At 42.7% G+C, this 27460-nt stretch overlaps 1 protein-coding gene across 1 annotated transcript in view; it reads right to left on the reverse strand.

Annotated features, from left to right (window-relative positions):
• The window catches only part of RORB (RAR related orphan receptor B), a 149442-nt gene that overhangs the window by 24907 nt on the left and 97075 nt on the right, over window positions 1-27460 (reverse strand). Inside the window, exons 2-4 of the mRNA XM_082241608.1 lie at window positions 19554-19639; window positions 16546-16687; window positions 9464-9865 (exon numbers count right to left, since the gene is read on the reverse strand). Of these exons, the coding sequence (XP_082097734.1) occupies window positions 9464-9865; window positions 16546-16687; window positions 19554-19639 (630 nt within the window). The remainder of the gene's footprint in view (window positions 1-9463; window positions 9866-16545; window positions 16688-19553; window positions 19640-27460) is intronic.

Raw genomic sequence — 27460 nt, forward strand, 5'->3', positions numbered from 1 at the left:
CCAAGGTCAGCCAGTGAGCGTCATGTGAGGATTTGAACCCTGGTCTCCCAGATCCTGGTCCAACACTCTAACCACTACACCACACTCCGTTGCCACATGCATGCTTGGCACACTATCACCTGCCCACTTCTCTGTTACTTCTGCCTTCACGGGCTAAATGGCACAGGCTCAGCTTCTCACAGGCAACTGGCTGGCAGCCCTCATTCTTTCTTTCTCTGCTTCCACTCTTTCTTGGATGAAAAAATGTGTTGCCACAAATGTCAATTGTAGCTTTTGTGTTACTTATTGCCTACAAATACTGAAAAATGAGAAAGGGCTTGCTTCTCATGAAGCCCATGGGAAGAACACACATTTTGTCTCTTGGCTTCCACCAGGGACAAAAGCTTGTTGTTTTGTAAATGAAAGCAAGGAATTCAGCCCAGGTAATGGTCTAAAGAGGCACTGGCTGGTTTGGATAGACCCCGGTGAAACCTGGTGAACTGGGAAATATGGAGAGCCTGTGTTGGATGGTGCAGGCAGGGCCTGGATGGGGCTCAAACCCTCCCAACATGAATGTGCACAGGTTTATACAGACACCTCTCCAAATTCTATCCTTTGCCATCTTGTGGGGTAAGCCCTGCTAAAGACTTCCATAATGACTGTGGAAGGATTGCCCATTCCCCTTGATTGTCCAGAACAATGTCTTCCTATAACCATAGAGGGAATGTTTGGTGCTTTCCATTTTCTGTTCAGTTACCCGTTTCTAGCTCATATTCTCTTTTCCCTTCTGCTATGAGTGGTGGGTTTTCTTCAGTTAGTTCTCTCTGGATAGCAAGTTCTCTTGCAGTCAGAGTTTCTTTAGAATCTCAAGCATGAATTTATGATTAGGGAAATTCTTTCATTTCTCTGGAAAAGGGATGCCTCGGGTGATTATTAGAAGAAGCCCCCTCCCGAGCCTCCTCCTCCTCTTGTTTGCAAATTCTTCTAGCAACAATTTTTATTTCAACGATGCCTCAAACATTGTAAACAATTATTTTCTGCAACATAAGAATTTGGGATGGACAGATCTGTCAGCTTTGGTTTCTCTCTGTTTCTCATTTTTCTAATTTTAAATTCATATGTCCATATTTTTGCAGCATTTTGTGATTTTTTAAAAGACCCTCAAGAAAAATAGAGTGCAATTTAGTGTGAATTTCCCCTAATAAGCACATTGTTGTAGGCAGTTTTGACTAATTTCCTCTAACATTATGCATTTCAGTGCAGACTTTTCTGATAGATGCATTTCTGTACACATGATATGCTTGAAGAACCGCATTGCAAAATGCAGAAAAGTACAAATTTTGAAGGATACCTGGATTTCAGTTCACATATTGGTTTGAGAGGTGCAGATTAGGTAGTTTCTCAGTGGGCAATGATTGGCAGAGCCAACTTTTTCTAGTTTTCTCCCCATCTTCTTTCCTGCTGAGCTGCACAAAGGAATAACTGAGGCCACATTCGCATCATACATTTAAAGCACCATTATATGACTGTAATAGTCATGGCTCCCCCAAAGGACCCTGCAAGTTGTAGTTTGTTTTGGGTGCCGAGAGTTGTTAGGAGACCCCCTTTTCCCTCACAGAGCTACCATTCCCCAAGTGGTTCAACAATTAGTCCCTCTTCCCAGGCAAACCTGGGGGTTGTAGCTCTGTGAGGGAAAAGGGGGTCTTCTAACAACTTTCAGCACCCTTAGCAAACTACAGTTCCCAGAGTTCTTACGAGAGACGTAACTGCTTCAAGTGACATGATAGGGCTTCACGGTCCGGTTGTGGCCTCTGAGTAAGGAAGACGAAGGTGACAAGCTGTGCCCTTCCCTGGACAGATTGTAAGCAGGCAGAGCTGACTAAAGTCAGGCTGCTGTGGTCACACCAACATGAAACAAAAATAGATGCAACTTTCAGTGGTGGAAAATAATGACTTGTAAAATATACACAGATTTTCTAGTTAACATATGGTACAAGAAACCTGTGCAACATATTTCCCATACTTTAGCAAAGCAAAGAAATATGTATGTCTCAGCAATAATGGGAGAGTCAAATGCAGATATTGGACATGTGTTTTGGAAAATTCTGTACCTGTGATTCACATAAAATATGCCCATTTTCTAACTACTTTCAAAAATGAGCAGGACAATATCACTTCTGAAATGGCCCTAATCAAAATGGTGCCCTCCATGATGAACTACAACTTCATTTTAGGAGCTGATGGGACAAGCAGCCCAACTTCTTCAGACCTGGGGCCCACTGCTATCACCAAGCTTCAATATGGGATTCACTTCTCTCTCTCTCTCTCTCTCTCTCTCTCTCTCTCTCTCTCTCTCTCTCTCCAACCCTCCCTCCTTCCCTTCTATAATCTTTCACTTCTATAACCATTTTTTATCCTTCTATAAACCAAGGTCCATTAATTTGATATCAGTAACTCAATATCAGCATATAATACATTTTAGAAAATATGCAAGTAAGTAAATATCAAACCGTCTTATGTAAAGCTCTAAGGGTCAAAAATCAAATAATGTAGTCTGCCAATTTTAAAATACCTTTGGCTCCAAGCCATTGTAAAAGGTAAATGTACCCATGTCCCAGTGATCTCGTGTGCCAATCCTAGGAGATTCCTCAGAGTTGATAGAACAGCTGGGGAGTTCTGTGCGGCTGTTTTTTGTCTTTCTTTTTAAACACCTCTAAAAACAAGGTGAGTGTGCTTGCATATACACTCCTTTGTAATGATGATGATGATGATGATGATATTTGTATACAGTGGTACCTCGGGTTACAGACACTTCCGGTTACAGACGCTTCAGGTTACAGATTCCGCTAACCCAGAAATAGAGCTTCAGGTTAAGAACTTTGCTTCAAGATGAGAACAGATATCATGCTCTGGTGGCGCAGCGGCAGCAGGAGCTGCCACTAAAGTGGTGCTTCAGGTTAAGAACTGTTTCAGGTTAAGTATGGACCTCCAGAATGAATTAAGTACTTAACCCGAGGTACCACTGTACCGCCCTTCATCCAAAGATCACAGGGTAGTTCGCAACATAATAAAATACTGCTGAATATGTTGAGCTAAACATTTTGACATTTTTAATCTATTTGTGTGTGTGTGTTTTATTATAGTAGCAGTGATGCATCACACTGGAGCAGGACTAATTATCCTGGCTGCTTCACAGAAACATTTTTATGAGAAAATTACCCCCTCTCCTTCCCAATCTTTTGCCCTCAAAATGATGTGGCATAAACAAAACATGAAGGGGGGGGGGGCTCCAGCTCACTGCAGGCAGATGGTGTCTTCCACTCCCACTTGGAACACTCACTGCCGTTCTAAACAAAAAGGAGGATATTTGAAAGGCTTTGGCACTAGTGTAAATTGATTAAACCTCAATTAGGAACACTGCCAAGGGCCATCATTTGTCAATTTTATAGTGACCTTATTAGATGGCCCAGAACATATGATGAACTGGATTAATTTATAGCAGGGATGCACAGCGTAAATCACTCTACTGTTTACTAGGAACCCTTTTCTCACCCAAGAATAGCATGGCTATGTTAACTACAAAAGTTTTTTTCTTTTTCTCTTTTTTCAATTTTATCACTGTGCTCTTTTTAATCCATTCTATACTGGTACCCTTTGCTTTTTCTCTCTTCACTCCAAAACACACATTTTTTAAAAAAAATTCTGTTCACCTTCCTTCCTTCCTCCCCCCCCTCTACTTCATCCTGTGCTCTGTTGTATCACAGCCCAGCCCAGTCCACTCGCCTCTCGCTTTCTCTCTGCACCACCAGACATGTCTGCAACCCTCTCTGAGCTTCTCTCTCTTTCGCTTTCCCTTTACCTCCAGGTCTCTCTACAGCCTCATTTTCCCTTTTGTAGCTCATCACATTCTCCTTTCCTTCTACCACCCCAGAAAGCTGCAGCTCCACTTCTATGATTCCTCTTTTTTCTTTCCTTTTCCCATGGATTTCTTTGCAGCCTCATTACTCTCAGCTATTCCTGAGATAGCACACATGTCTCTATTTTTCTCTCTGCACCTCACTGCCAGTGGAGGCTTGTCTGCTAGAGCAAATGGGGCACTGCCCTACCAATTGCTGCCTGCTCTCAGCCAGCCCCAATTGCCTTCTTACTTACTTACACCCAGCCTGGGGGGGGGGGTGCGCTGCCTGACAGCTTCTTGCTCCTCTGTAGAACTTGTCACGGAGAGGACGGGGCAAATATAGAATTAGTTGGCTCTGCCTGTTGTTAGCTCTGCTCCGCCGCTTGTTGACATCTCTGCCTTCCTCCTTACCAGTCCAATGAGCACCAGCCACCTTTACTCTTTCTCCATCCCACAGTTTTTCAGCATGCTGACTTTGGTGGCAATAACATAAACAGCCTTCAACATCTGAACATAAATGACTTTCACCCTCCCAGCATAAACCGCCTTCAATACACACCAGAGAAATAATGTTGGACATGACTAGGCTGTGCAGCACAGTTGGCCACAGCATGGTGATCTCCACTGTACACCCCCAAATTCAGAGTAGGAGCAACACAGGGGATGGGATGGAGTCTTTCCCCTATTTTAACACAACCAACCAGAAGCAGTGAAGCCACAATGCTAACTTTTAAAATGCAAAACCCGCCTAATCAACACTTCCCCAAACAATATATGAACTGAAACTCATCTAACCTTCAAAATTTGGAGTTTTCTGAATTTTGCGAAGCGGTTCCCTAACCCGAAACTGTTTATAAAAATGAATATATGGGGAAACTGTGCATAACAACGCTTATATTGATGAAATTAACATACAAAATGGCATTAGGGAAATTCATTGCAAACATTACACAAAGCTGCATACAAAAATGTGTACGTCAAAGAGAAAGCTGCAATAAAATGCTGATGAATTTTCATGAGGACTTTTTAAAGAAATCACAAATCAACATGGAAATGTGGTGAAGTGAATGTAATACTGTGAAAAAAGCATAAACAGAGAAAGGGCTAGATTTAGGGTTTGATTTGTGCATCATGCCGACGGAGCAGTACAAGAGAAGCTGTTGAGTGAGAACAGTATTGCATACGCACTTTTTAAAGTGAGTGCCTTTTGTAGGACTTTTCAGACAAAACCCCCAAACCCTAACCATTTAAACTTAGGGGAGTTTAGAAAAGTGGGAAATATGTGCCGTTTTCAGGAGTGAACATTTAATAATGTTTAACAGTAATTTCTGAGATGGTAGAAATTAGTAGATGGTAGATACTGTGGGAGAACTTCATTTAACATTGCTTTATTTGACTTTAAATTTTGTTTTAGAAATGCAGAGGGAATCAAGTAATTTTTTGTATTGTAATTTACAAGGCTTCATTCCAAGGATTGTTGAGAGCACTTAAGACTGTAATCATATACATGCTTTACTTGGGAATAATTCCTTTGATACTAAGTGAGAACCACTTCTGAATAAATGGTCTAAGCACAGTTTAGCATAGGCAGTAATATAGTTTACGGGGGGGGGGGGATGGCACCCTTTGAATTTGTCTAGGCATGGTGTCAAAATAATTATTGAATATGATTAGAACTTTTAAATAGATACCCTGTTATTTGATTGCATCTCAATTGCATCTGCCAAGGCTCTTGCTATAGTAGTAGTTAAATTACTCACTAGATGGCAATATTGATCCATATAAATATAGTTGAGAGGCATACACAGGATCTTTAAAGGAAGAGTAGAGTAATTAAAAATGATTTTCTATGTGGGATCTTAAAAAGTAGTTGTGGGGAAGAAAGATAAAAGGAACAGTAGCACAAGGAGTCCCTAGATGAATCAGTTTGTGTGCAACGAAGAAATCTGGGTTGAAAGAAATTGCATAAAAGGGGGTGTATTCTGTAGCTAATTTATCAATGTCTAGTAAACACATTCAAATATGGGACGAGCTACTGCCTTGGGTAAATTCAGCAGAGTCCGAAGCAGTGACATTTGCATAGCACCCAACAAGCACCTCTAAACTGCAAGCATAAACTGGCTTAAACCCCCACAGGGCATCCAGCCCGGGGAACAGGCTAGGGATCTCTAATATAGCCTTTTAGCAAAAATTCTCAAGCTTCCTTGTAGGCAAAAAGTTTCCATACCATTTCAAATCAGCATAAGAAATTGGGGTGTTTCAGTGAAAACAAAGACAAGGTATGTTTCAGTATAGAAGTATATGCCACCCTGAGCCCTGTTTAATACATCTGGGGAACTTTTCCACTTAGATGAATGTGTGGTATCTTTGGAAAACAAATTGTGTTGTGTAAAACTCACACTAGGATTTCCAATTCCTGTTCTACAAGAGTCCCAGTGAGTTTTTAAAGACAACAGAGCAAGGAGTAACTTGGCATCTATGGGGTGCAGCTTTTTAGCAGCACACCTGCTAACCTTTTCTTTGTCAAGCCAAGGCACAGGATTCCCCATTTGCTCAGGCCCTGGCAATACTAGAACAAGCTTGGATTGGCAGACTTCCTTTAAAGGCAGCACAAGTAATCTGCATAGAGTGCTGAGCATTCAAGGCTTTTATGCAGCTTTAAAGCAAAAGGAAGCATTGTTCAGTTTTGCAAGGAGCTAAGCGCTATGATCCCAATCTGGAAAATGTGGTTAGAACCTTTTCAACCCTCAATCACGCTTTCTCGTGGGATGTCCTGGGACCTAACAGGGTAGCTATTGTACTCTCCACCCCCTCCCAATCACTGACTCATACTCTGTTTATCACTAATGCAACTAGATCAAACAGATTTTAATATCACATTTCCATTTTTAAAATGTTGCAATTATTACATGCTTTGGTTGGATTAGGACCAAGTCTGCCATTTCCAGGGGGGCTCCCTCCAATTGATACCATATTTTTATTTGTACATTTTTATTTATCTTCATGCCAGGCAATGTCTTGCTTAAATTTCTGCATACCAGGCTGCTGTTAATGGCACAAAAGCAAAGACAGAAAAATGGTGGCAACCTCTCCTGTTCATGGTCAATTTCTAGGAAGGGAGGTACTGAGGAGGTTGTTTAGAAGACATGCCTGGTGACCTGGAAGTCTTACCAGATGCAAAGGAGAACAGGGGTACATCTGAGTGAATAATTAATCTTTAGCTTCTGTACCTCCTCCTAGGGGTGTTGGAGAATATGGATGAAAGTGGAAAAGGAAGCAGACATTGCTTCAGTTTGAATGTTTGTCTGTGGTCAGGAATGCAAATTAGTCAAGCGAATGAAATAGGCAATTATTTTTTACATTGTTTCAGTTTCCTGTTGAAATGAATGTGAGTTACATAAGTTACATAAATAGTTGTTACATTAAATAATGGACAGGGAGATCAATAACTTAGTATTTGGCAGAAAGTGAACTGCAGCATGACAGAAACAGCACTGATTGCAACAAACACAGGTCAACATGGAAATCGCTGTCTTCTTAGTACCTTAAAGGTAAAGGGACCCCTGACCATCAGGTCCAGTCATGGACGACTCTGGGGTTGCGGCGCTCATCTCGCTTTATTGGCCAAGGGAGCCGGCGTACAGCTTCCGGGTCATGTGGCCAGCATAAGTAAGCCGCTTCTGGCGAACCAGAGCAGTGCATGGAAATGCTGTTTACCTATTTATCTACTTGCACTTTGATGTGCTTTCGAACTGCTAGGTTGGCAGGAGCAACGGGAGCTCACCCCGTCGTGGGGATTTGAAACGCCGACCTTCTGATTGGCAAGTCCTAGGCTCTGTGGTTTAACCCACAGCGCCACCCGCGTCCCTTCTTAGTACCTTACTGACCCTTATCTCTGTAGGAAAGAGCTCAGAAACTGGACTGCATTGCAGGGAACAGGAAAGACACAAGATCCACAGAAGGACTGGCTAAACCAAACCTGAATTCATTTACAGTGCTTTCTAACCCTTTTTTCTCCCTCTAAAGGAAAGAAGCTGGTTCATGGGCTGCATCACCAACGCCACAGCCCATAAAACATGGTCTTCCTCTTCCCTCAACGTATTATATTTTAAAGTACAAACTAATTAAATCTCCTTTTCCATGGTTGCGCACTGCATGGTTTTGTCTGTGGCAATCCATACTGGTTGTACAGTTTTTCTTCCCTGGTGGACTTGCCTGTCAGCACCTTTATACAAGTTCTATGGCCAGGTCAAGACTTCTCGTTCCTTCAGTTTCTTCGCACTTTTGGGAGTGGAATATTTAGGTTCTTTTGGCTTTTTAATATATGTACACTTTTAATATATATATTTAATTATATGTACACTGCTTTCAGGGACGCGGGTGGCGCTGTGGGTAAAACCTCAGGGCCTAGGACTTGCTGATCGTAAGGTCGGCGGTTCGAATCCCCGCGGCAGGGTGAGCTCCTGTCGTTCGGTCCCAGCTCCTGCCCACCTAGCAGTTTGAAAGCACTCCTAAGTGCAAGTAGATAAATAGGTACCGCTTTATAGCGGGAAGGTAAACGGCGTTTCCGTGTGCGGCACTAGTGCTGGCTCACCAGTTGCAGTGACCCGGAAGTGTCTGTGGACGGCGCCGGCTCCCGGCCTCTTGAGCGAGATGAGCGCGCAACCCTAGAGTCGGTCATGACTGGCCCCTACCTTTACCTTTACACTGCTTTCAGCCTTTTAAGGAAAGGTAAGGTGCTGAAGATCTAAATATTTCAGCTGTTGCATTGGTGTCTTGGACATTTCAATGAACAGCAAGTTCAAGCAGCTCTTCTGTGGCCGCTGGTTTGTATGCATTACCCTTAAATTAAAGGGACTTTAAGGGAGGATAAGTTTTAAAAATACAAGAGAAACTCTGTCATAGATATCAGTACAATATGCATCACCTGAAAGCAAGATAAACAACTGGTTGGTTTCTGTAATTAAAACACTTCTTATGGGTATGAACCAAACATTGCTCACCAGGAAAACATCACTTTTCTTGCTATGCAAGACACCTAACAACAAGGTTATCAATCATCACCATCAAAGTTGGATAAATGATACCCTAACACATGAAACCACATCTTCCAAAGAGTTTACAAAGACAGTATGAATCCATCTATTCGAGATCCGGAATGCAGTTTTACTGGTATAAATCCAGAGTGTTCAGTGCAAGATCAAACAATGATGTTGTGCATTGTAATTAATTTAAGAGTGAGTTCTATTAATGATCCACCTTCAGAGCTCTTTGTTGACAAGAATGTGTATAGTTGTCAAAAAGATCATTAAAGCCCTCCTGATAATGAGCTCGTTTGATACAAGCTCCCTATTTAGTAATTATCACTTGATTGATTCATCAGTGGCTCTGGTGTTTCAGCTTCATAAACAGATCATGAATTGCTCTATTTACGCAATGTAAACATTTTAGAATTCTGTTAACTGAATCCACAACAAACCCAGTCATACATATGCCTCAGGACCAATCCATTCCAAAGGAAACTGCATGGTTAGAAATACAAGCACACAGAGTCATTATGAGAGGTTAAAGGTAGACTTTTCTTACCTATTTCTGCCACGGTTATCCCAGGAGCTAATTGCCCATTGTTGCAAGAGCTATAGGTAAACAAGTTTGGTACTGAAGTGAGGTCATAGATAGGTTCCTGCTTGATCTGTTTGATTCCAGTCATGTCTAAGCCAGACTGGTCTGGGGAGGGCTGGGCAGAATCCACATTGTAATAGCCTTCGGACTTTGGCAGGTCAATGACGTGCCCGTTTGAATAAGTGCCACCAGTTTCATTGTTTAGGTTGCTCAAGCCATTGGTGATGCTGTTGCTGTAGACTCGGGCCAAGGCTTCAGCCTCGCCACTTTGCTGCTGCCGTTGCTCCTGCAGTCGCTGTTGATGCTTCTGTACCTCTGCGTACAAGCTGTCCCTCTGCTTTTTGGACATTCTTCCAAACTTTACAGCTGAAACAAATCAACCAAAAAAACCCAGGCATTACTGGTGGTGGTGCTGACCTTGAAAGCCCTAAACGGCCTCGGCCCAGTATACTTGAAGGAGCGTCTCCACCCCCACTGTTCTGCCCAGACACTGAAGTCCAGCTCCGAGGGCCTTCTGGCAGTTCCCTCACTGTGAGAAGTGAGATTACAGAGAACCAGGCAGAGGGCCTTCTCGGTAGTCACGCCAGCCCTGTGGAATGCCCCCCGCAGATGTCAAAGAGATAAGCAACTATATGACTTTCAGAAGACTCTAGTTTGGCTGATTACGTTACATAACTAGTATCCAGTATTAAGCTCTCTGTGGAGCCTCCTTTGAAGAGCAACCAGAACCTACAATTGGGCCAGAATGCAGCACCCACCCTCCTAGCTGGGGGTGGGGTGGGGGGAGTGAGGCTTTCACAGGCTGGTCCTTAAAGAGCTTCCCACTTTGCTTCAAAACCCTAAAGGCTCTGTGTTCAGAGTATCTGAAGATGCTCCTTTTACTAAATCATATGTGTTTTGAACTGCTACTGGAAATATTTCAAAATATTTATGTTTCTGTTTACACTGCAGCAGGTTATCTTCTGCTTTAAAAGACAGAATTGTGCTCTTTCATTTAAATATATTTTTGTTAGCTCTGGTGACGAAAGGTAGAATACAATTTTAAAAAACACACACATTTGTCTATCTCTATTTTCATTTCTGAAATGATGGAGGAGACTCGATATGGTAAGATCTGCTTTGATCTCATGGGGGCAGTTGAACCATATGATACCGTCATCACAAAATGGCAACCCGTTGTTCTCTTACATGTGCACCTGCTGCTACATTTTTGACAGACAAAAGCCTTAGGGTGTAGCCTGTGATCCTTACCCCAGTCACTTACACCAAAGTAAGTCCCGCTGAAACCAATAGGACCTGTTTCCAAGTAAATGTGCCAAGCAGCCAACATCCTGCTGTGAATAATGAGCAGGCCTGCTATTTCTTTTTCATCTCTCCATGTTCACCAAAGAGCAAACCAGTGCTCTATAAAAATGTACAGCCTTCAGATTTGTATCCTGTGTGATTTATCAATTTTCCCCAAACCTTTAATCTGTGCACTAACAGGATTAGTACCTTCTGAAGATAACAAGCCCTAAAGCCCTATTATCACAACCTGTCAACGTGGCTGTTATCTTCACACACTTATTTTGAAGGGAAAAAGAGAGAGAATGTTACAGGTTACAGTTAAGGCCTAGGGGGAAATAACAGACTTGAAGGTAAACACTCTATAGGAATGGCATTTCTTCCAAAGAAGCAACATATTCATGGATTACTTTCCAGATATACATTTGCAACATATAATCTTAAAGTGCTAAATGTGTTCATTCCTCCTGAGATGAAAGAAGAAGAAATTGTGTTTCCATCGGAATAAGTCAATGTCATAATTCAAAGGCATGTCTCCATCATTTGCAAAAGGCAAAGAGACCATTGTACAGTGGCCAATGAAGTTAATCCAATTATTGCTAAGTGGTTGGGTTTTTTTTGTTTTTTTTTGCAAAAGGCAAAGCAAGAGTAAGGTTTTCATGGCCCTTTTTTCTAGTTTGATGCACCCTTGACAGCTGTGCTCTGTAGAGTAGGGCACATGGTCTGGAACCCTCTGCATTGGCAGGACAGGTGAGGGCTGCACCTGAAGAGCGCGGCATTCTTTGCTGCAACTGAAAGTTCCCAAGGCCTAAAATGGACAAAGAAGCCTGGTGCTGGCTGGGCTTGGAGGTTGTAATAAACACAAGACCAGAATATTGAGATCAAAACAGGCCACAGTTTTATTGACTTCAGATGGCCGTAGGTTTTGGTGTGGGCATTAGGCGTGTATCCTGAATCATCCAAGCCACTGCTGGTTGATGGCTTGGCAGGGTCGATCCTGAGTTAGGTGTTGCCCTATGACATGCATCAAATCAAGGTGACCCCTCCAAGTTCACCACCTCAGGCAGGTGCTATGGCCCATCGGCCCCCAGTCTGGACATCCAGACAAATGAACCACCCCTGGACCCCATTAATGGGGTACCCCATATTTTGGAGGGGTGTGACTCTCTCCCTCTTGACTAAGGATCCAACCCTTATCTACTAGCAAGTTGTGACAATTGCTATGAGGAAGAAACCCCCCCCAGAAAGGGCCAATTTGTCCGGAGGAAAGTTTTCATAGCAAGGCCCTAAGCATGACCTGCCCTCTCAACTTTGTGCAGGGGAAAACATGCTGTAAGGGGTGGGAGGGTGGGAGATCCAACCCTGACTGAGCCACTGCGGACAACTGTGGCCCCATTTTAAACCTGGGGAACAGACCTGGTTGAAGTCCAATGGGGAAGTCTGCCTTTAGGTCCACTACCTAGGTCCCACCCCTCAGGTTGGACGAGTCACAGGTAGGCCCTGTCAGCCCCCACAGCTGGTGAGGGAGGACATGACGCCTCCCACCGGCCATGTGGGAATCAGAAGCCACCTCTGCCTGGTGCACACACATTTCCCCTTAATTTTTGAAGGGGAAAAAGTGCGTCCTATAGAGTGAGAAATACGGTGAGTGTCCTGTAATATAAACATTATGGGCTACATGGTTTGTAGCTCATCAGAAAGTATTCTAACAATTTAAATACCGCATGTGACTGTCAAGCAGTGAGCTCAAATATATTTATATCTTTCGTCTCTGCTCCCAAGTCTCAAAGCAGCTTAAAATAACAAAAAATGCCATATAAAACCACCCACTTCATCAAGCAAAAGAATTGTCACAAATCGCCGTAACAACTGCTGCTTCTGAAATTACTCCTAAAAATGTAGCAAAGGATGCTGCTATGTAATGTGGTATAGTAGACCTATCTTTGGAAGAGGTTCCAGAATCTGTGATTAACAACAGTAAAGGCTCAGCTCCAGATGTGCACAGACAATTTATATAATTCATGGAACACATATTGAAGCAAGTGCTGAGCAGTTAATCAAAACACCCATAGTGGTACCAAATGGAAAAGGTGCTACCTATGGTATTCTGGACCAACCATACAATAGGGCACTTAGGTAATATGGGTGGCAGTCAGTCAAATTTTACTCAGAGCAGATCCATTGAAATCAAAGAAGTTAGGAGCATTAATTTCAATAGGACTACTTTGAGCAAAACTTAGTTAGTTTTGGGTGGGACTCATCACCTGTAAAGAATGTAGACAGATAAAAGTATGGATGGCTTTTATTTTATTTTTTTACTTTTTCTCTTTGTACATTTTTAATAGGACAAGTGGTGCAATTACGTGATGTTTAACTTTGGACTTCATGGACCTCTGGAGGTCTCGATCCCTTTTGGATGAAAATGTGTATTAATTCACATTGAAATGTGGCAAGGCAGCCCTGCTGCACTGGGGCCCCTCCTAGGAACGGGGGAAATGGACTTAGGTCAGAGACCATGGCTCCATCTTGCTCACTACTGTCTACATGGACTGGCAGCAGCTTCCCAGGATTTCAGGTAGCCCTACCTGCCGACAGTGGTGGAGGAAGGGGGTGCGGGGTGTGTGTGCAGTTTGCCCCAGGTGCCATCACTGAGGGGGGTGACAAAATGAGCTTAAAAAAAGCGGGCTCACTTTTTAGGAGTGATGTGGTGGCTTAGGCGCCTGCAGGTTCCGTGCTGCCTAAAACTGCAGCTTGGGACTTCTGTCTGCCAACTACCTCTCCCTCAGCCGCCCTACAGCTGAGAGGGAGGTGGCGGAGAGGCTCGCCCTGCCCCCACAGGTGGATGGCCCCGCCCCCATGGGCACGGATTGCCCCGCCCCGGCTGCAGGACATGCCCCCACACCAGGCACCTGAGCAGCTAGCGCCACTGCTGCCTGCAGGGGGCAGACATTGATCCAGGGATTTCCGCCTGCACGGCATTTGCTTTGCCCCTGAGCTTTGGCCCTTCTCCTGTTCTTCTGCTGAGTGGGCCCTGGACTCCATCTCTGAAGTTCTGCCCTGCTGGCACCTCTGAACAGGACTACTATCAGCATCAAGTATGATAAACTACTGAGGTAAAACGGTTCCACATTTCCTTTTGGCAAAACACAAAATCTCAGGAGAAGACTATTTTAAATCCTCTGGAACTTTCCATTTCATTGTCTCCATATGAATGGCTAAACTATAAAGGCTACAAAGATTGACAAGTATCGTGGGGTGAGCAATTCTGCCTTCCTGACTAAATAATAGAAAAGGCTTTCAAACTTTTGGAAGCTTTTGGACAGGTCAAGGGCACAGTACTAGCAGCTGTATTCGAAGACCTGTATGAGCCGACATCAAAACCCTGAAGGGCCGAGAAGAGATACTCCTTTAATGCCAATACTTTTAACACAATTTCAATAACCTTTCAGCAAAAATGAGGGCTTATGAAAGAAGATCACTGAACTTTAACATCCAAGAAGTTGCACTGATTTTAGAAGACAAACTTCATTAACCTTCCTGTGCTTGTTTTGCCACGAATTTTCATGAATTCACAATGAATTACCATAACCATAACAAAACCACTTGGCCAGTAAAATACCATGTGCTAAACATATTTTAAAAATCTAACTTTAAAGTAAACATAAACCACTTATCTCATTCTAAGCTATTCAAAGGATCATTTTATTTTACACTAACTAAAAAAACCTTTTGTTGTCTAGAGGTGAGGGAAAGTGATGGGATAAAAGCATGGCTGAAAGATTCTAAAGGGATGTCGCATCCGAGAATGGGAAATGAGGCAACAGCGAAATAATTCTGCCTTACTTGCTACTGGTGCTTGAATCCTACAGCCCTGGTGGAGTTGTGCAGCTCAACAAGTCAGAAACAAAATCATGAACATTCAATGTGTTCACTGTGCCAGATCTGCCTTGCAAGAAAAATGAAAGGCACCAGCGAGAGGAGCGTGCCCTTTTTATTATATTTCAACCCAGTGCTCTTTTTTTCTTCTTAAAAAAATGTTTAGGGGTACTCTCATTTTGACTCAAGAAAATCACCATTTTATAGTTCAAATCGGGAAAAATAAATACAGTAAATGGACAAAAGTACACTTATTCACAAAATGTTTAGGGGTATCCTGTGTCCCCCAAGAAGAAAGCACTGTTTCAACCCATAGCATATCCTGCCCTCCCTCCCATATCTCTACTGGGCCTGTGAAATGCAAGGCCTCTGAGCTAGGATTCTTTACTACCGTGTTTGGTTTTCTCTCTTTTTTTAATTGCATCAGATTCATCTAAGGAATACCCAATCTGAACATGTAATAACACAAATTCCATTTTATCACTATTGCTTTCAACACCTACACCTGTAATCTAAAAGCTTACATGTAATATTTTAAGAGCAGTAACAAACACTGTTTCTCCATGGCGCTGTTTAGGCAGAGAGCCTTCTCGGTAGTGGCACCCACCCTGTGGAACGCCCTCCCATTAGATGTCCAACAGATGTCTATGGCTTTTAGAAGACATTTGAAGGCAGCTCTGTATAGGGAAGTTTTTAATATTTGATGCTTTATGGTGTTTTTATATTTTGCTGGAAGCCCCCCAGAGACCTGTTCCCACCAACATCCTTGCAGCTGCATGTTGAGGGGATGGATGTCTGCAGCCGGGAGCTGAGTGTACTCAAGGATCTTCCATGCTACAGACACACAGCCCCAAATTGTGGTGGCTTGTCAGGCGCTCAGTGGGACCTACAAATGTGCCCTCATTATCCTCCATCCTGCCACACATAGGTTCCAACTCCTATGGGCTGAGGTGTCATCAGCCCTCTCTATGTTGTTTAACAGGGGGTTCACCCTCCTCTGAAATACTGAGGGGTGGAGGAGGCCGAGTGGAGTGCTGCCTTGCGCCACCCCGCTGCTGCTGCCTTCTCCTCCCACCACAACTGTGGGGCTCTTGAGAGAAGTGACTGTGGCAATCACAGTTCAGGTGGATCTGCAAGTGGCCAGCCCTCCTACAGCCAGGGTGCTCTGCTGCAGTGCTCCGTTGCTGCCACTGTTTTCCCCTTCCACGACCACCAACTGCAGCTGCTGTGGCAGATGTATTGGCAGCTCCCACTCCAGCCACAGCCCGGCTGGCAGGAAGCTCACCTGGTCTTCCACCAAGCTTGGTGGGCTGGGCTTGGGTCCTAGCCTCCTCCTGGCTTCATATGCATGTGTGACACCACAGGTATGTGATGCTATTTCAGCCCTTGATATGTCCAAACTGAGGCAGTCAGTTATACGGCTGCTCTTGGCCAGAGGTGTGGCTAGCCACCCAGGAGCCTGGAGCATTGCATGAGCCCTCCGCCTGGGGTGGGGCAAGCCACCTATCGGGTGGGGCAAGCCGAGGCAGGGCGGACTACATCGAGCCTCGCCTCTGCCTCCCCCTCAGCTGTAGGGTGGCTGAGGGACAGATGCCTCAAGCTATGCAGACTCTCCTCCACCCACCGACTCTTTACAGAATTGTGACCCAATACTTATTCTTTATTCTTTTGCAAATTGTCCACTAGCAATATCAAACCATTTTATCACCCTTCATGGTAGTCTTTTCTCCAATAGACACCTCACCAAACATCAAAATGCCTTAGGTTTTGGGAACAGCCACGGTCTCTGTTACAGAGCAGCAAGATGCCTCTCTGTCGGGAGTGAAAAGCAGAGCGCAATGAGTTTCAAAGGATTGATCTGTGGAAGCAGGAAGCAAGCTCTTTACCATCTCGAGACATTCCTAGGGCAAGACACTTCTGCAGTCGGCAGTGTTGGCAACGGTTTCTGTTGGTTCTGTCAATTAAGCAGTTTCTTTGCCTTGGGCAGGAGTATGAGGCATTGTTCTGTTGACTCCTCCTAAAGAATCCCTGGGGGGGGGGGCGGGAGAGAGAGAGAGAGAGAGCTTGATTCAATGACATTGTGTAACGTACTTTCTAAATGCTGCTTTTGCGATGTGCAAGAAAAGTCATAAAGATAATGAAAATCATCATGAGATTCTCTTTGCATACTAACCTCTAGAGCCAGTGTGGTATCTATTTATTTTATATTAATTTCTCAAACCCTCAGTGAGTTAGAGACTTCCCCTGCATGCAAAGAAAGGTTCCAGCGGATTGAGCGGAAGAGACTAATAGTGGGTCAGGAAGGTCATGTGCCATAGAGGGAACTCCATACCCAATCAAAGTAAAAGTTAGGGAGGAACCCTGAAATAGTTCCCTCTGTAATATCACCACCACCACCATCAATTTCATAGGATTGTAGAGTTGGAAGGGGTCCTGAGGATCATCTAGTCCACCCCCTGCAATGCATGAATCTGCAGCTGTTCCATTCAGGGATCGAACCTGCAACCTTGGCATGATCAGCACCACAGTGCAACCAACATACCCTGCCTTTTCCCCTGACTAGACTCAAGGCAGCTTGCAGATAAAAACAAGAACACTAAAAACAGGAAAAAATAATAATTAAAATACAATTAAACATCAATAGATTTAAATATATATACATATATAAAATCTGTTCAAAACATATCAATAATTACAATTGAAATGAAAGCTGGTACTTTGCCCCCTCCCCTCCCCATCCCATCAGGGTTGCAGCAGAAGAGATTAGGCTAATTGATCTGATACTTTTAAAACCAGTTCAAAAACAATAGGGTTAAACCTGCTTGAAGTGGGAGAGCTTCTCCTTATCTCCACGAGCTGTCTCCATGCAGCAGGGCTGAGGGGGATCATCAGCCCACAAGGCACACACAAAGGTAGCCATTAATGCTAATCACATCTAAACAGGACTGAGCCTTGGAGCAGCACTGGCTGGTTCAATTGCATCTGAAGGCCAAGAACTCCCTTTCTGCTCAAAGCCAGATTTGCTCCTGATCGTCTTTATGCTGGGTTTTAAATGATTGTATCAATCAGGCTAATCCAGCGCTATGACCATCATAAATCACAGCAGCATCAGGATGGGAATTGTTTCAGTTCTGATGGTGCTGGCAGATGGCCAAATGTACATTTTAAAGGAAGGGCATGTTTCGTGCATGGTCTGTCCTCCTCAGCATCTCCAGTGAGGATGAGAAATGTTGTTTGGCCAGGATACTTGAGAATGGCTGCCAGGCAACTTCCATGGATCACTGGTCAATATAAGACACCTTTATTCAAAGCGTTTTGGGGGTTTGGCTAGAAAATAATGTTATCGTTTTCAAAGAGAGTGAATCCATATATTTATCATAATAGTTGGACAGACTGGAAACTCTTGCTTAGCAATGCAATCCTAGGCAAAGGAAGTCTCAGGCAAGTGCAGACAGCAGCCTCCGGATCTCCGGATGATCTCCGGATGTTTTGGGCCACGACTGCCATGAGCCCCAGTGGGCTTGGGCAATGGTCCATAGCTGGGAGCTGCAGTCCAGAATTCCTGGAGGGTGTCTAAGACGGCAGCCTAAGTCTCTGTTCTAAGCTTGAGCTGGATGGTACTGAAATCCTTTTTGATGTACCTAAACATATTTTCTTTCTCCATATGATCCCTAGGGAGGTGAGGAGGCCCCGCCTGCCCTGTGTCCGTCCCAGGCTGCACAGCTTCTATTCTGCAGGGTGTCTGACAGAAAACATATTATTTGTCTCACTATTTACTATGGTGACATTTACATAATTAGTTGCACAATTAATCAGTTTATTATTATATGACTCCACACCATTCGTTTCAGTGAATGAAAATTGGATATTCCACAATGCAAATTGGAAAAAATGTCCTCAGGTATATATCATTATGTAGCATTTGCAGACACAAACAGTTGCAGAAAATACCAATCATATATGCTGGATTGATTTCTATTCTGGACATTGGATGAATAAGCAAACATTGACAGCTTCCGATGTCTTTTCTGTTTTCATCAGAATTTTTTGACATCACTAATGATCATTAATAAAGCCTTACATACCGGTATTTTAAAAATGTTTTTCACATACCTCTTTGGGCTAATTGTGAGGAAGTGCATATAGCTAGCTGTACAGGGACTCTTAATGTGGAACCTGCTGCTTCCTCCACTTATTCATATAAAGGCCTGGTTCACACGACGTGGTAAACCAGACTTTGATTGTGTGGACTCCCAGAGAAGAGCTCACAAAATCTTCCCCAGTTCCTTTTGCTCCAATACTGTGCTGAGCTAAGCCACTGAGCTGACAGACCCTCTGTGTCCCTATTTTCCAGGGAAAAGTCTCTGATTTTGAGAAGTTGTCCCAGTTTCTTATTTGATTCCAGAATGTCCTACTTTTCCTTAGGATGTCTCTATTTTCATCGGAGAAGTGTTGGAGGGTATGAGCTGAGCATGTCTCCAGATTTGGTTTTGTGATTAAGCTCTCTCCTCATGACAACCTGCAACCTGGAAGTTCCCTGACAGAATTTATTTCACGTTAACTAGGAAAAAGTGGAAGATCCACGTAAATTTAAAACATTTTTAATTAGGAAAGTTCTATACTGAACTATCAGTGTTTAGTTCAAATAGTTGCTAGTACAGATAATTCCAAAATTCAAACACAGCAGCATTTAGAGTATAATTTCATTGCTAAGTCAAGAAGGCAACGTCAAGAAGGCGATATTTTGTACAAAATATTGGTCCTTATTGAAAGCATATATGACAGCTTATAATTATAGAAATGACGAAAACTAGCACAGAATACAGATCTCTCTCTCTCTCTCTCTCTCTCTCTCTCTCTCTCTCACACACACACACACACACACGTCTCATACCTTGCAGCCTTCACATGTGATGACTCCATAGTGTATTCCAGAAGACTTGTCACCACAAATTTTGCATGGTATCACTTCAATTTGTGCTAGAAAAGAAACAAAGAATTAGTGCATGCTTGACAATACAATTTTCTCTCTTTCTTCCTTAATTTTGCATCATGGAAGAGACAGATGGACAAGCCCTTTCCCTGCCTAGCCATAACAAGTGACTGTGAAATTGTGTCCTACACTGATGTAAGTTCTCAAACCTTTCATATAGTTTGGTTTTAATGAGCTCACATTATCAAGCTACTCCCATTCCCCTTGAGAGAGTGCTCCACAGATTTCACCCTGAATTTACTTATCATGACATTAAGTCAGACTTCTCCTTTTGTTAATTATACATCATGAAAATCCATTCTTCTCCTCTACAAATTAGTCTTTCGCTTCTCATCAGCCTTCTAATAATTTTGCAGGCAGTGATCTTGACCTCTCCCACACCCTTGGATAATGCACTGTGTAATAACAAGTCCTCAATTGCTCTTGACACGGTGCAGTTCATATCATATGATCACAAATACAAGCCGTAGTTATCTAAAATTTTCAAGAAACTCCATATGACTGATAGAGGCAACAAGGAATTCATTGTTTCCATAAGCATATACAGATTGGTGCATCCAAACAGCAAGACTGACTGCATTTTGAAAGCTAGGGAGATCCCATTTCCCCCATCCTTTATCTCTCAATAAGTACCAGATCACATACTGGTTTTCAATGTGGTAAACGGCTCATTTTACCACATAATCACATAGTGAATGTTATATATCTGGCCATAAAGTAATTCATGTGAACCACACAGCTATGGTGAACTTATTTCAGCCAATTACCAGTATTTATGGTGAACATAGTTTTTACTAAGAGAGTAAAACAGGAAGTATCTCTATAAAGTAAGGGACAATTAAAACCATGGGTGGAGAAACTGAACTACAGCCCCACCCCCCACCCCAAACCACTGGTCATACTAGCTGAGGGTGATGGGAGTTGGTCCTGCAACTTCCAGTGGGCCACAGATTTGAAGGGAAGTTGTGAATGTATGGAACTGTCTTCAGATTTTTGGGTGGGGGAAAATATGCAGTGAGGTGAAAAGGCTCACCACGTACAGATTTCACCATGCCAATAAGTTATATACATGTCAGCTCTAAGGACTGTCAGTTGAACACATTCAGAGATATGGATCAAGAACCCTTCTGCATATAAGAAAGAAATCTCAAGATGCCCTGCTTTACAGTCAAGCAAACTGGCTGTTCTACAAAAAGTGCACATAAAAAAGCTAATTATGTTTTACAAAATACATCACAATTTAAGCATGATGTATGATGAGAGTTTATGACTAAGTAAAATTATTTAGCAGTGATTACTTTGGGGCTATTCAATATGCCACAGCCACAAATGATTTATATGAAGATGTATAGAAATGAACAATTTCACTACAAACAAATGAATTACAAGCTGGTTTCCAGAAGACAGCTATTCACAGATTCCTTGGGAAACAAGCAGCTTTTTCACTTGTTCATGCAACACATGTTCCAGGCATCAGAAATACTCTTGCGATGCAGCATTTGTAGAGTATTGCGCAAATGGGTAGAACAAGCTCTAGCACACTGCATCTAGGAGCAGAAATTCTGTTTCCTCCAGAGAAGCAACAGAGGGAAGTGTGTGGATACAGAATGGAGCCCTGGTAATCTCTGTGGTCCAGCAGCTTCTGCAAGAGCTCTTGGAACGTGCTTTTCAAACTGCACCATGCATGGATTGAGACACCAAAAATGCCTGATAACATGATATATGATATGTTTCAAGAACTGCTACTTTGGGGAGCTGAGCTGAGAATTTCTGAAAAACATGTAATTTTTGTAAAACGCTTACAATTTATTTATTTTTTAAGCACACAAACCCAGAACATTTGTTCATATGCCTGCTGAGAGTATCATGTTGAGATGCAAAGAACGGTACAAGTAGGTTAATGCTTGCAAGGGAGTGTTAGGCTCACGTTTCTTACGTAGCAGCCTCACTTGTGATATCACAAGCAGCTTTGGCAATGGCAGAACTTTCAAAAGCAGGTTGTGATCTGGCTTTTGGGAAATAGGAAGGTGAAGGCTGATGACCAGAGGACAGAGAATCAAACATATCTCTGGGTGCGGCCAAACCCTTGGGTGTACTTAAATAAATTATCAAAATTTTGGATTGCAGTAATTTATTCTGTATTGCTTTAATCTGTCCAGATTATCTCCACTACACAGCACTAACATAGGAGTACCAATGCATGGGTTTGTTTGTTTTTTTAAAAAAGAATGAATGACAAATGCTACCTACTCCAATCACAACACATCGCCATTTTGTGAAGATTTTCTATGTTTATCTTTTTTAAAAATAAACCAGACACTGAATGGGCACTTCTACATTCCTGCTCTGACCTCTAGCCACAATTCTTCCGCAGCTTTTCATTTTAAAAAAAGAATGAATAACACAGTATCATGGCTATACTGAAGCCGTACTACTCTCCTCCCCAGTCTGTGAGATAGGTTTATCACTTTGACTAATTCTGTAAAAGGAAACAGAAACTGACCATGCAATATGAAACATGCACATACAGTGGTACCTCAGGTTACAAACACCTCAGGTTACAAACACTTCAGGTTACAGACTCCGCTAACCCGGAAGTAGTACCCCGGGTTAAAAAGTTTTACCTCAGGATGAGAACAGAAATTGCATGGCAGCAGAGGGAGGCCCCATAAGCTAAAGTGGTACCTCAGGTTAAGAGCAGTTTCAGGTTAAGAATGGACCTCAGGAACAAATTAAGTTTGTAACCAGAGGTACCACTGTATTTTTTTAAAAGCTCCTCAGGACTGGTTTGCATACTGGACAGAACTGCTAAATTCCTTCCAAGTGCTTGTTAGGATTGCAGGACTCACTGCACTATGTTTGCTGTGTGCATTCTTGCTTCCTGCTCAAATACTATCTCCACGTGAATGTGGGACTGAGGCTGCATTCACATGGCAGTTTATTCCATTTCTTTCCTTAGAGTTTCCTTAATGTCTGCATGATATTTAAGCTTTCACGTGACGCAAAAGCCGCTATCAGAAAATGAATTACAATAGTGCATGTTTGCACTCATCTTCATGTTTTTTGATTCCATTAAAATATTGGTTTACAGCTCCCTTAACCTTGAAAATTGCGGGAGTAAGTGACAAAATTTTGGGCAATAGACTGGAATCCAGTTCTTTCCTTCTGTTTTCATTGGGGAATCATGGGGGGACAGAAGAAGCATGCGCAGAAAGCAAGGGAAATTAGTGACATTGCCCAATATGTCAGTTGTTTCACACCATGCCCCTGGTGTGAATGAAATTTAGCAGGACACGGTCATATTGGTCAAAAAAGCACAGTTCCATAACACAAAAGGTACTGCAGTGTGGAAGGAAACTGTGACAGGTGCACTAGCATTATAATCAGGAAAAATAATGAAGTTTTCCTAATGTCTAAATACACCCTGAGTGAACTCAAAGACAGCAAACAGAAGAGAAGGAAATTGATGGTAATGCCACTTGTGATCCTTTTTAAGGAAGGGTATATCAGGTGAAAGTGTAAGAGAAGCAGCCTTTCTAGATGTCAACATCTTACAGTGCTTGTCAAGTATTATGGTGCACAGCCAAGTGCTCTAGCAGAATGCGCATTGCTGCAGGAAAGCTGCCAATGAAGTTTATGTGCTTCCATCTGCCTTTGCCCCCATTCTCTCACTTCTAAGGTTGAGCCACTTGGGTTTTGTGATGAACTGTAACAAGAGCTGGAGTTCCTTCTCTTGCCTGAACAGTCAGGTCTCCCTACCCACCGCCCTCTAGTGGCTATGTATGTGCCAAACACCACACCAACCATGTGAACTGAGGGACAAGGCTTGGCTGATGCTCCCTCCTACACAGCTCCGACAGCAGTTAACTGGAAATGCTGGAACAGTTGCATTTCTCATCCTTCCAGTTAAAGCCACTTGGACGTACCTAATGCTGTGCAGGACAAATGGCTCCGGATTCCTTCCATTACTAATAAAAAAGAGGGGGAAACATACTTGATGACTGTGATAGCTCACGAAACAGGCATCCTCACTAGCCTAGAGAAAAGAGATTTAAAGATGTTGGGAAATGCAGACTTGATGGCGTTCTCGTAGGCACTCCTCTTTTGTCTAACAGACAGCAGGACAGTTTAAGGACTTGTAACAGAAAACTCAAATCAATTAATTGTACAGGCCTGAAGAAAAAGAAGCTTGTGTATTCTCAGAAACATCTTGAATTACTGTAATTAACACCCAGTGTACCAGGTTTCCTTTGCAGATTTAATGATTGTCAGCAGCTCCTACACCTTGTTCACATTGCAGCTTTGTTCGACAATCTAGAACTAGGTTTCCCCCTCTTTTTTCAATGCTTGCCACACTTCCTCATGCAGGCAGTCAAATAACTGACAAAATAATACAGCCTGTGGATCTTTCTTTCCAGGGTGGTCAAAAAATGAGTTTCCCTTACCAGGTTTGCCACATATAAAGTTTCAGTCATGTTTTGCAGGTCTGTGCCATTCTAATGCCACACTGAAATATGAAAATTTGCTATAAATATTGGTGTGATCTGCCTTCTTAACTTCTGCTTGTGATCTTGATTCTGTGGACTTGTCTGTGTGGAAGATATATTTCCACCTCTGTCATCTGTTGTGACAATGTTGTTAGAAAAATACTTGCAAATATAACATATATAAATATATCTGACTGCTCTTTTATTCAATAATTAAGCCCTGTTCTGAGGACATATCCCTATTGATCATTAATAAAATGCTCGAGCCCTGCACAGATGACATGAGCAGAGACAAGCAACGTGCGGGTGAGGCTGGCAGTGCTGGCCACTGGCCTCACCCTTCACCTCGTTCGTGTATTCATCCACATTTCTGCACACCGCCTACAAACCTCACATGGTATCTCTTTACACAAGCCTTCCCCACCCCTGGTGCCCCCCAGATGTTTTGGACTCCACCTCCCACGAGCCCCAGGCAGGCCAGGATGGGAGCTGTAGTTGGAGAAGGCTGCCCTAAACAGTCAGGGCGAGGGGAGATACAAGTCACAGATACTGTATAGAGAAGGGCTAAATACCTACAGCTTGTTTGTGTGCAAAGACTCTCCCCACATGAGGGGGGATCTAAAGTTGTAAGCTCAGAATCTGGAAAAGCTTATTGTTGCTCTTTCTATGGCTCTTTCATTCATGCAACCTCTATTCAAGTCCCTTTGTAACTTGCTACTCCTTGAGCTAAGATGTTCACAAAAATGAAAAAAAAGAGACCTGTTAGGAACATGTGGTCAACAGCCTGTCTTGGTAAGGACTGGCTGGAACCTATTTTGACCAGGACCAATTATTTCCCTTTTATCAGTTACCACTGCCAGAATCCACAAAACCAGGTAATTAGTGTTTGGTACCTATGGAGGCATAAGGTGCCAAGTGTTAGAGGTCAAGGTCCCTTTGCACACACACCCCAATAATATACTTAAGGGGGATGCCCCCCCCCATTGAGGGGAATTGCCATTCAAATGGGTTGTGTGTGTGTGCCCTGTCGTGTGATTGATTATGTGGGGTGGGGCTTACCTGGGCTCCCCCAATATTTTATTCAAGTTGGCACCCCTGTATGGAGGCTTTGAAATTGTTTGACATCCAGCCACTGCTGGTGCCTCTTGCAACTAGCCATGGTGAAGATTGTTTCTATAAAAAGTGATTCATGAAATTGTAAAGAGAACTGCGCAACAAGGTGATTTTTTAACAAACCCAAAGCCACTTGGTATATTCAACATAACTGTAGCCAAGTATTGCAAGCATTTTCAGGATGTCACAGCATCTCAGCCAACAATGGGTGTAAGAGAAGAAAGCCTCACTGGAACACTACAGATGACAGCCAGCTTTTTAAAAAATGTACCATTATGCATAGTCTCACACAGGAAGCAGCCACAGTGGACGGGAATGGAAATGGGACTAGAACGTGCTAGTTCCAACAAATAAATCAGTATTTGCCATTGTTCTTTGCAGTAATAAATGTCCTGACAAACATGGGTCAGGAATGAAAACCTATGCCTTCTTACACCCCCAACCATTGCCCAGTGGAGTTTTTTTGATGCCAAACCCCTATCATAAATCAGCTTGGGAAATCCCTTTTAAAAGCAGTTTGCCATGTGGCACTGGAAGGTTGCTGTCCAGGGAAAAAACTGAATCCCTGCTGGGTTCATGACCTAGCTTCACAGCTTTCCTTTTTTAAAATTTTGGCCCTTAGTTTTTACTTTATATATTAAGTAATAAATAGCTGCATCCCTAAAACTGCATTTACTTTTGAGTTTCAGGGCTAAACATGTTTACTGAATGAAATGATGGGAGCTATGTTCTGAACCCTTAACAAAAGAGAATGGGGAGTAAGAAATGCGAGTTTAGAATGGCTACAGTGACAGAAGACATTGCTGCAAAATAAACATAAGATTATTTGTTCTTCAAACCCACTAGGCCTCAGAGATTCAAGATACCATTTCCCTGATACAGCACACTTTCCCTAAAGAGATTACGACTGTAATCCCAAATATTATGCTAGTGCAGGCCATCTCATATTTGAGCTCATCAGATTCAATGTTCTGCACATAATCTCCAGCAGCTTTAGCTGGTGTTATATAAAGCTGCCCAGGGAATGGCTGTCTCTAAGTAGTAATGATGACCACACAGTAAAGTAGTAAGGGCCACACTTTTCAGGACATAAGGAGGAGGGGGTTGTGTAGACATTACATTTTACTCCTTGTCCCTCCTCCCCTCCAAAAAGTGTTCCATATATTTCTAGGTACCTGCAATCTTAATAAAAAGTATGCGATGTGACATTTCTATTTACAAACCAAATTATTTGCTGTCTTCTATATATAAATTTTCTTCCCAAATTTGTTTAATACAATGATCTCTTGGCGTACTAAAATTTCCTAGTGACACATTTCCCTCCAAGTTTCAAAATAGGGATAACGCCCACAACTCCCAGCAAAACACACACACACACACCTGGAGACTTTGCTATGTGTTTGCTATATGTTGTAGTCATTTATTCTGCAACAGCTTGCTTCTCCATTTACATAAAAGCCAACACACTGTTTGTTCTTTTGGTTAAATATATATGGAAAATTGTCTGACAATATGTTTCTACCATTCAAAATACACCAAAGTAGCTGGAGTGATATAGCAAGTTGTGCGCTGCTTTTGTGCTTGTAAACATGTTTATATTAATGTGCTTTACAGACAAGATACATCTATCCCCAACCCACAGGGCCAACCCAATACCTTTCCCCCAAGAATCATCCCTTCACAAAGCCATCGAGGTGGGAAGGCAATCAGGGCTGATTACCAGACAGCTCAGGGAACAAATAGAACTTGGGAATGACATGGCAGAGATAACACTGGAAGGAGCACATATCTTGTAAAGGGCAAATTCTTTGCTCAAACATCTGCAAACGCTGCACAAAAGAAAGCCCAGAAAACAATCTGACTATTTTAAAAGTAGTATGATGGGAAAAGACTCATCCTTTGCAAGTGGAATATGTTCACAATGTGCAGGAAATGTTCAAAAAAGGGAGTTTTATTATTATTATACTGCCCTATACCTGGAGGTCTCAGGGCGGTTCAAAAATTTTTTTTGCTATCATGTATCATGTCCAAACGGTACAGCTTGCAATTAATGCCAATTTCTTCTTAGATGTCATTATTTTGTTATTTACTCTCCATGAAGAACAAACCTAACTATTTGTGGGACTGTCATTAATTTCAAGATGAATTGAGGAGGTGTTGTCACAGTTATTTCACAGCATTCCAGATATTAACAAGGCACAAACCATT

This window comes from Podarcis vaucheri, assembly GCF_965113315.1.
Source record: "Podarcis vaucheri genome assembly, chromosome: 11".
Classification (NCBI taxonomy): Eukaryota; Metazoa; Chordata; class Lepidosauria; order Squamata; family Lacertidae; genus Podarcis; species Podarcis vaucheri.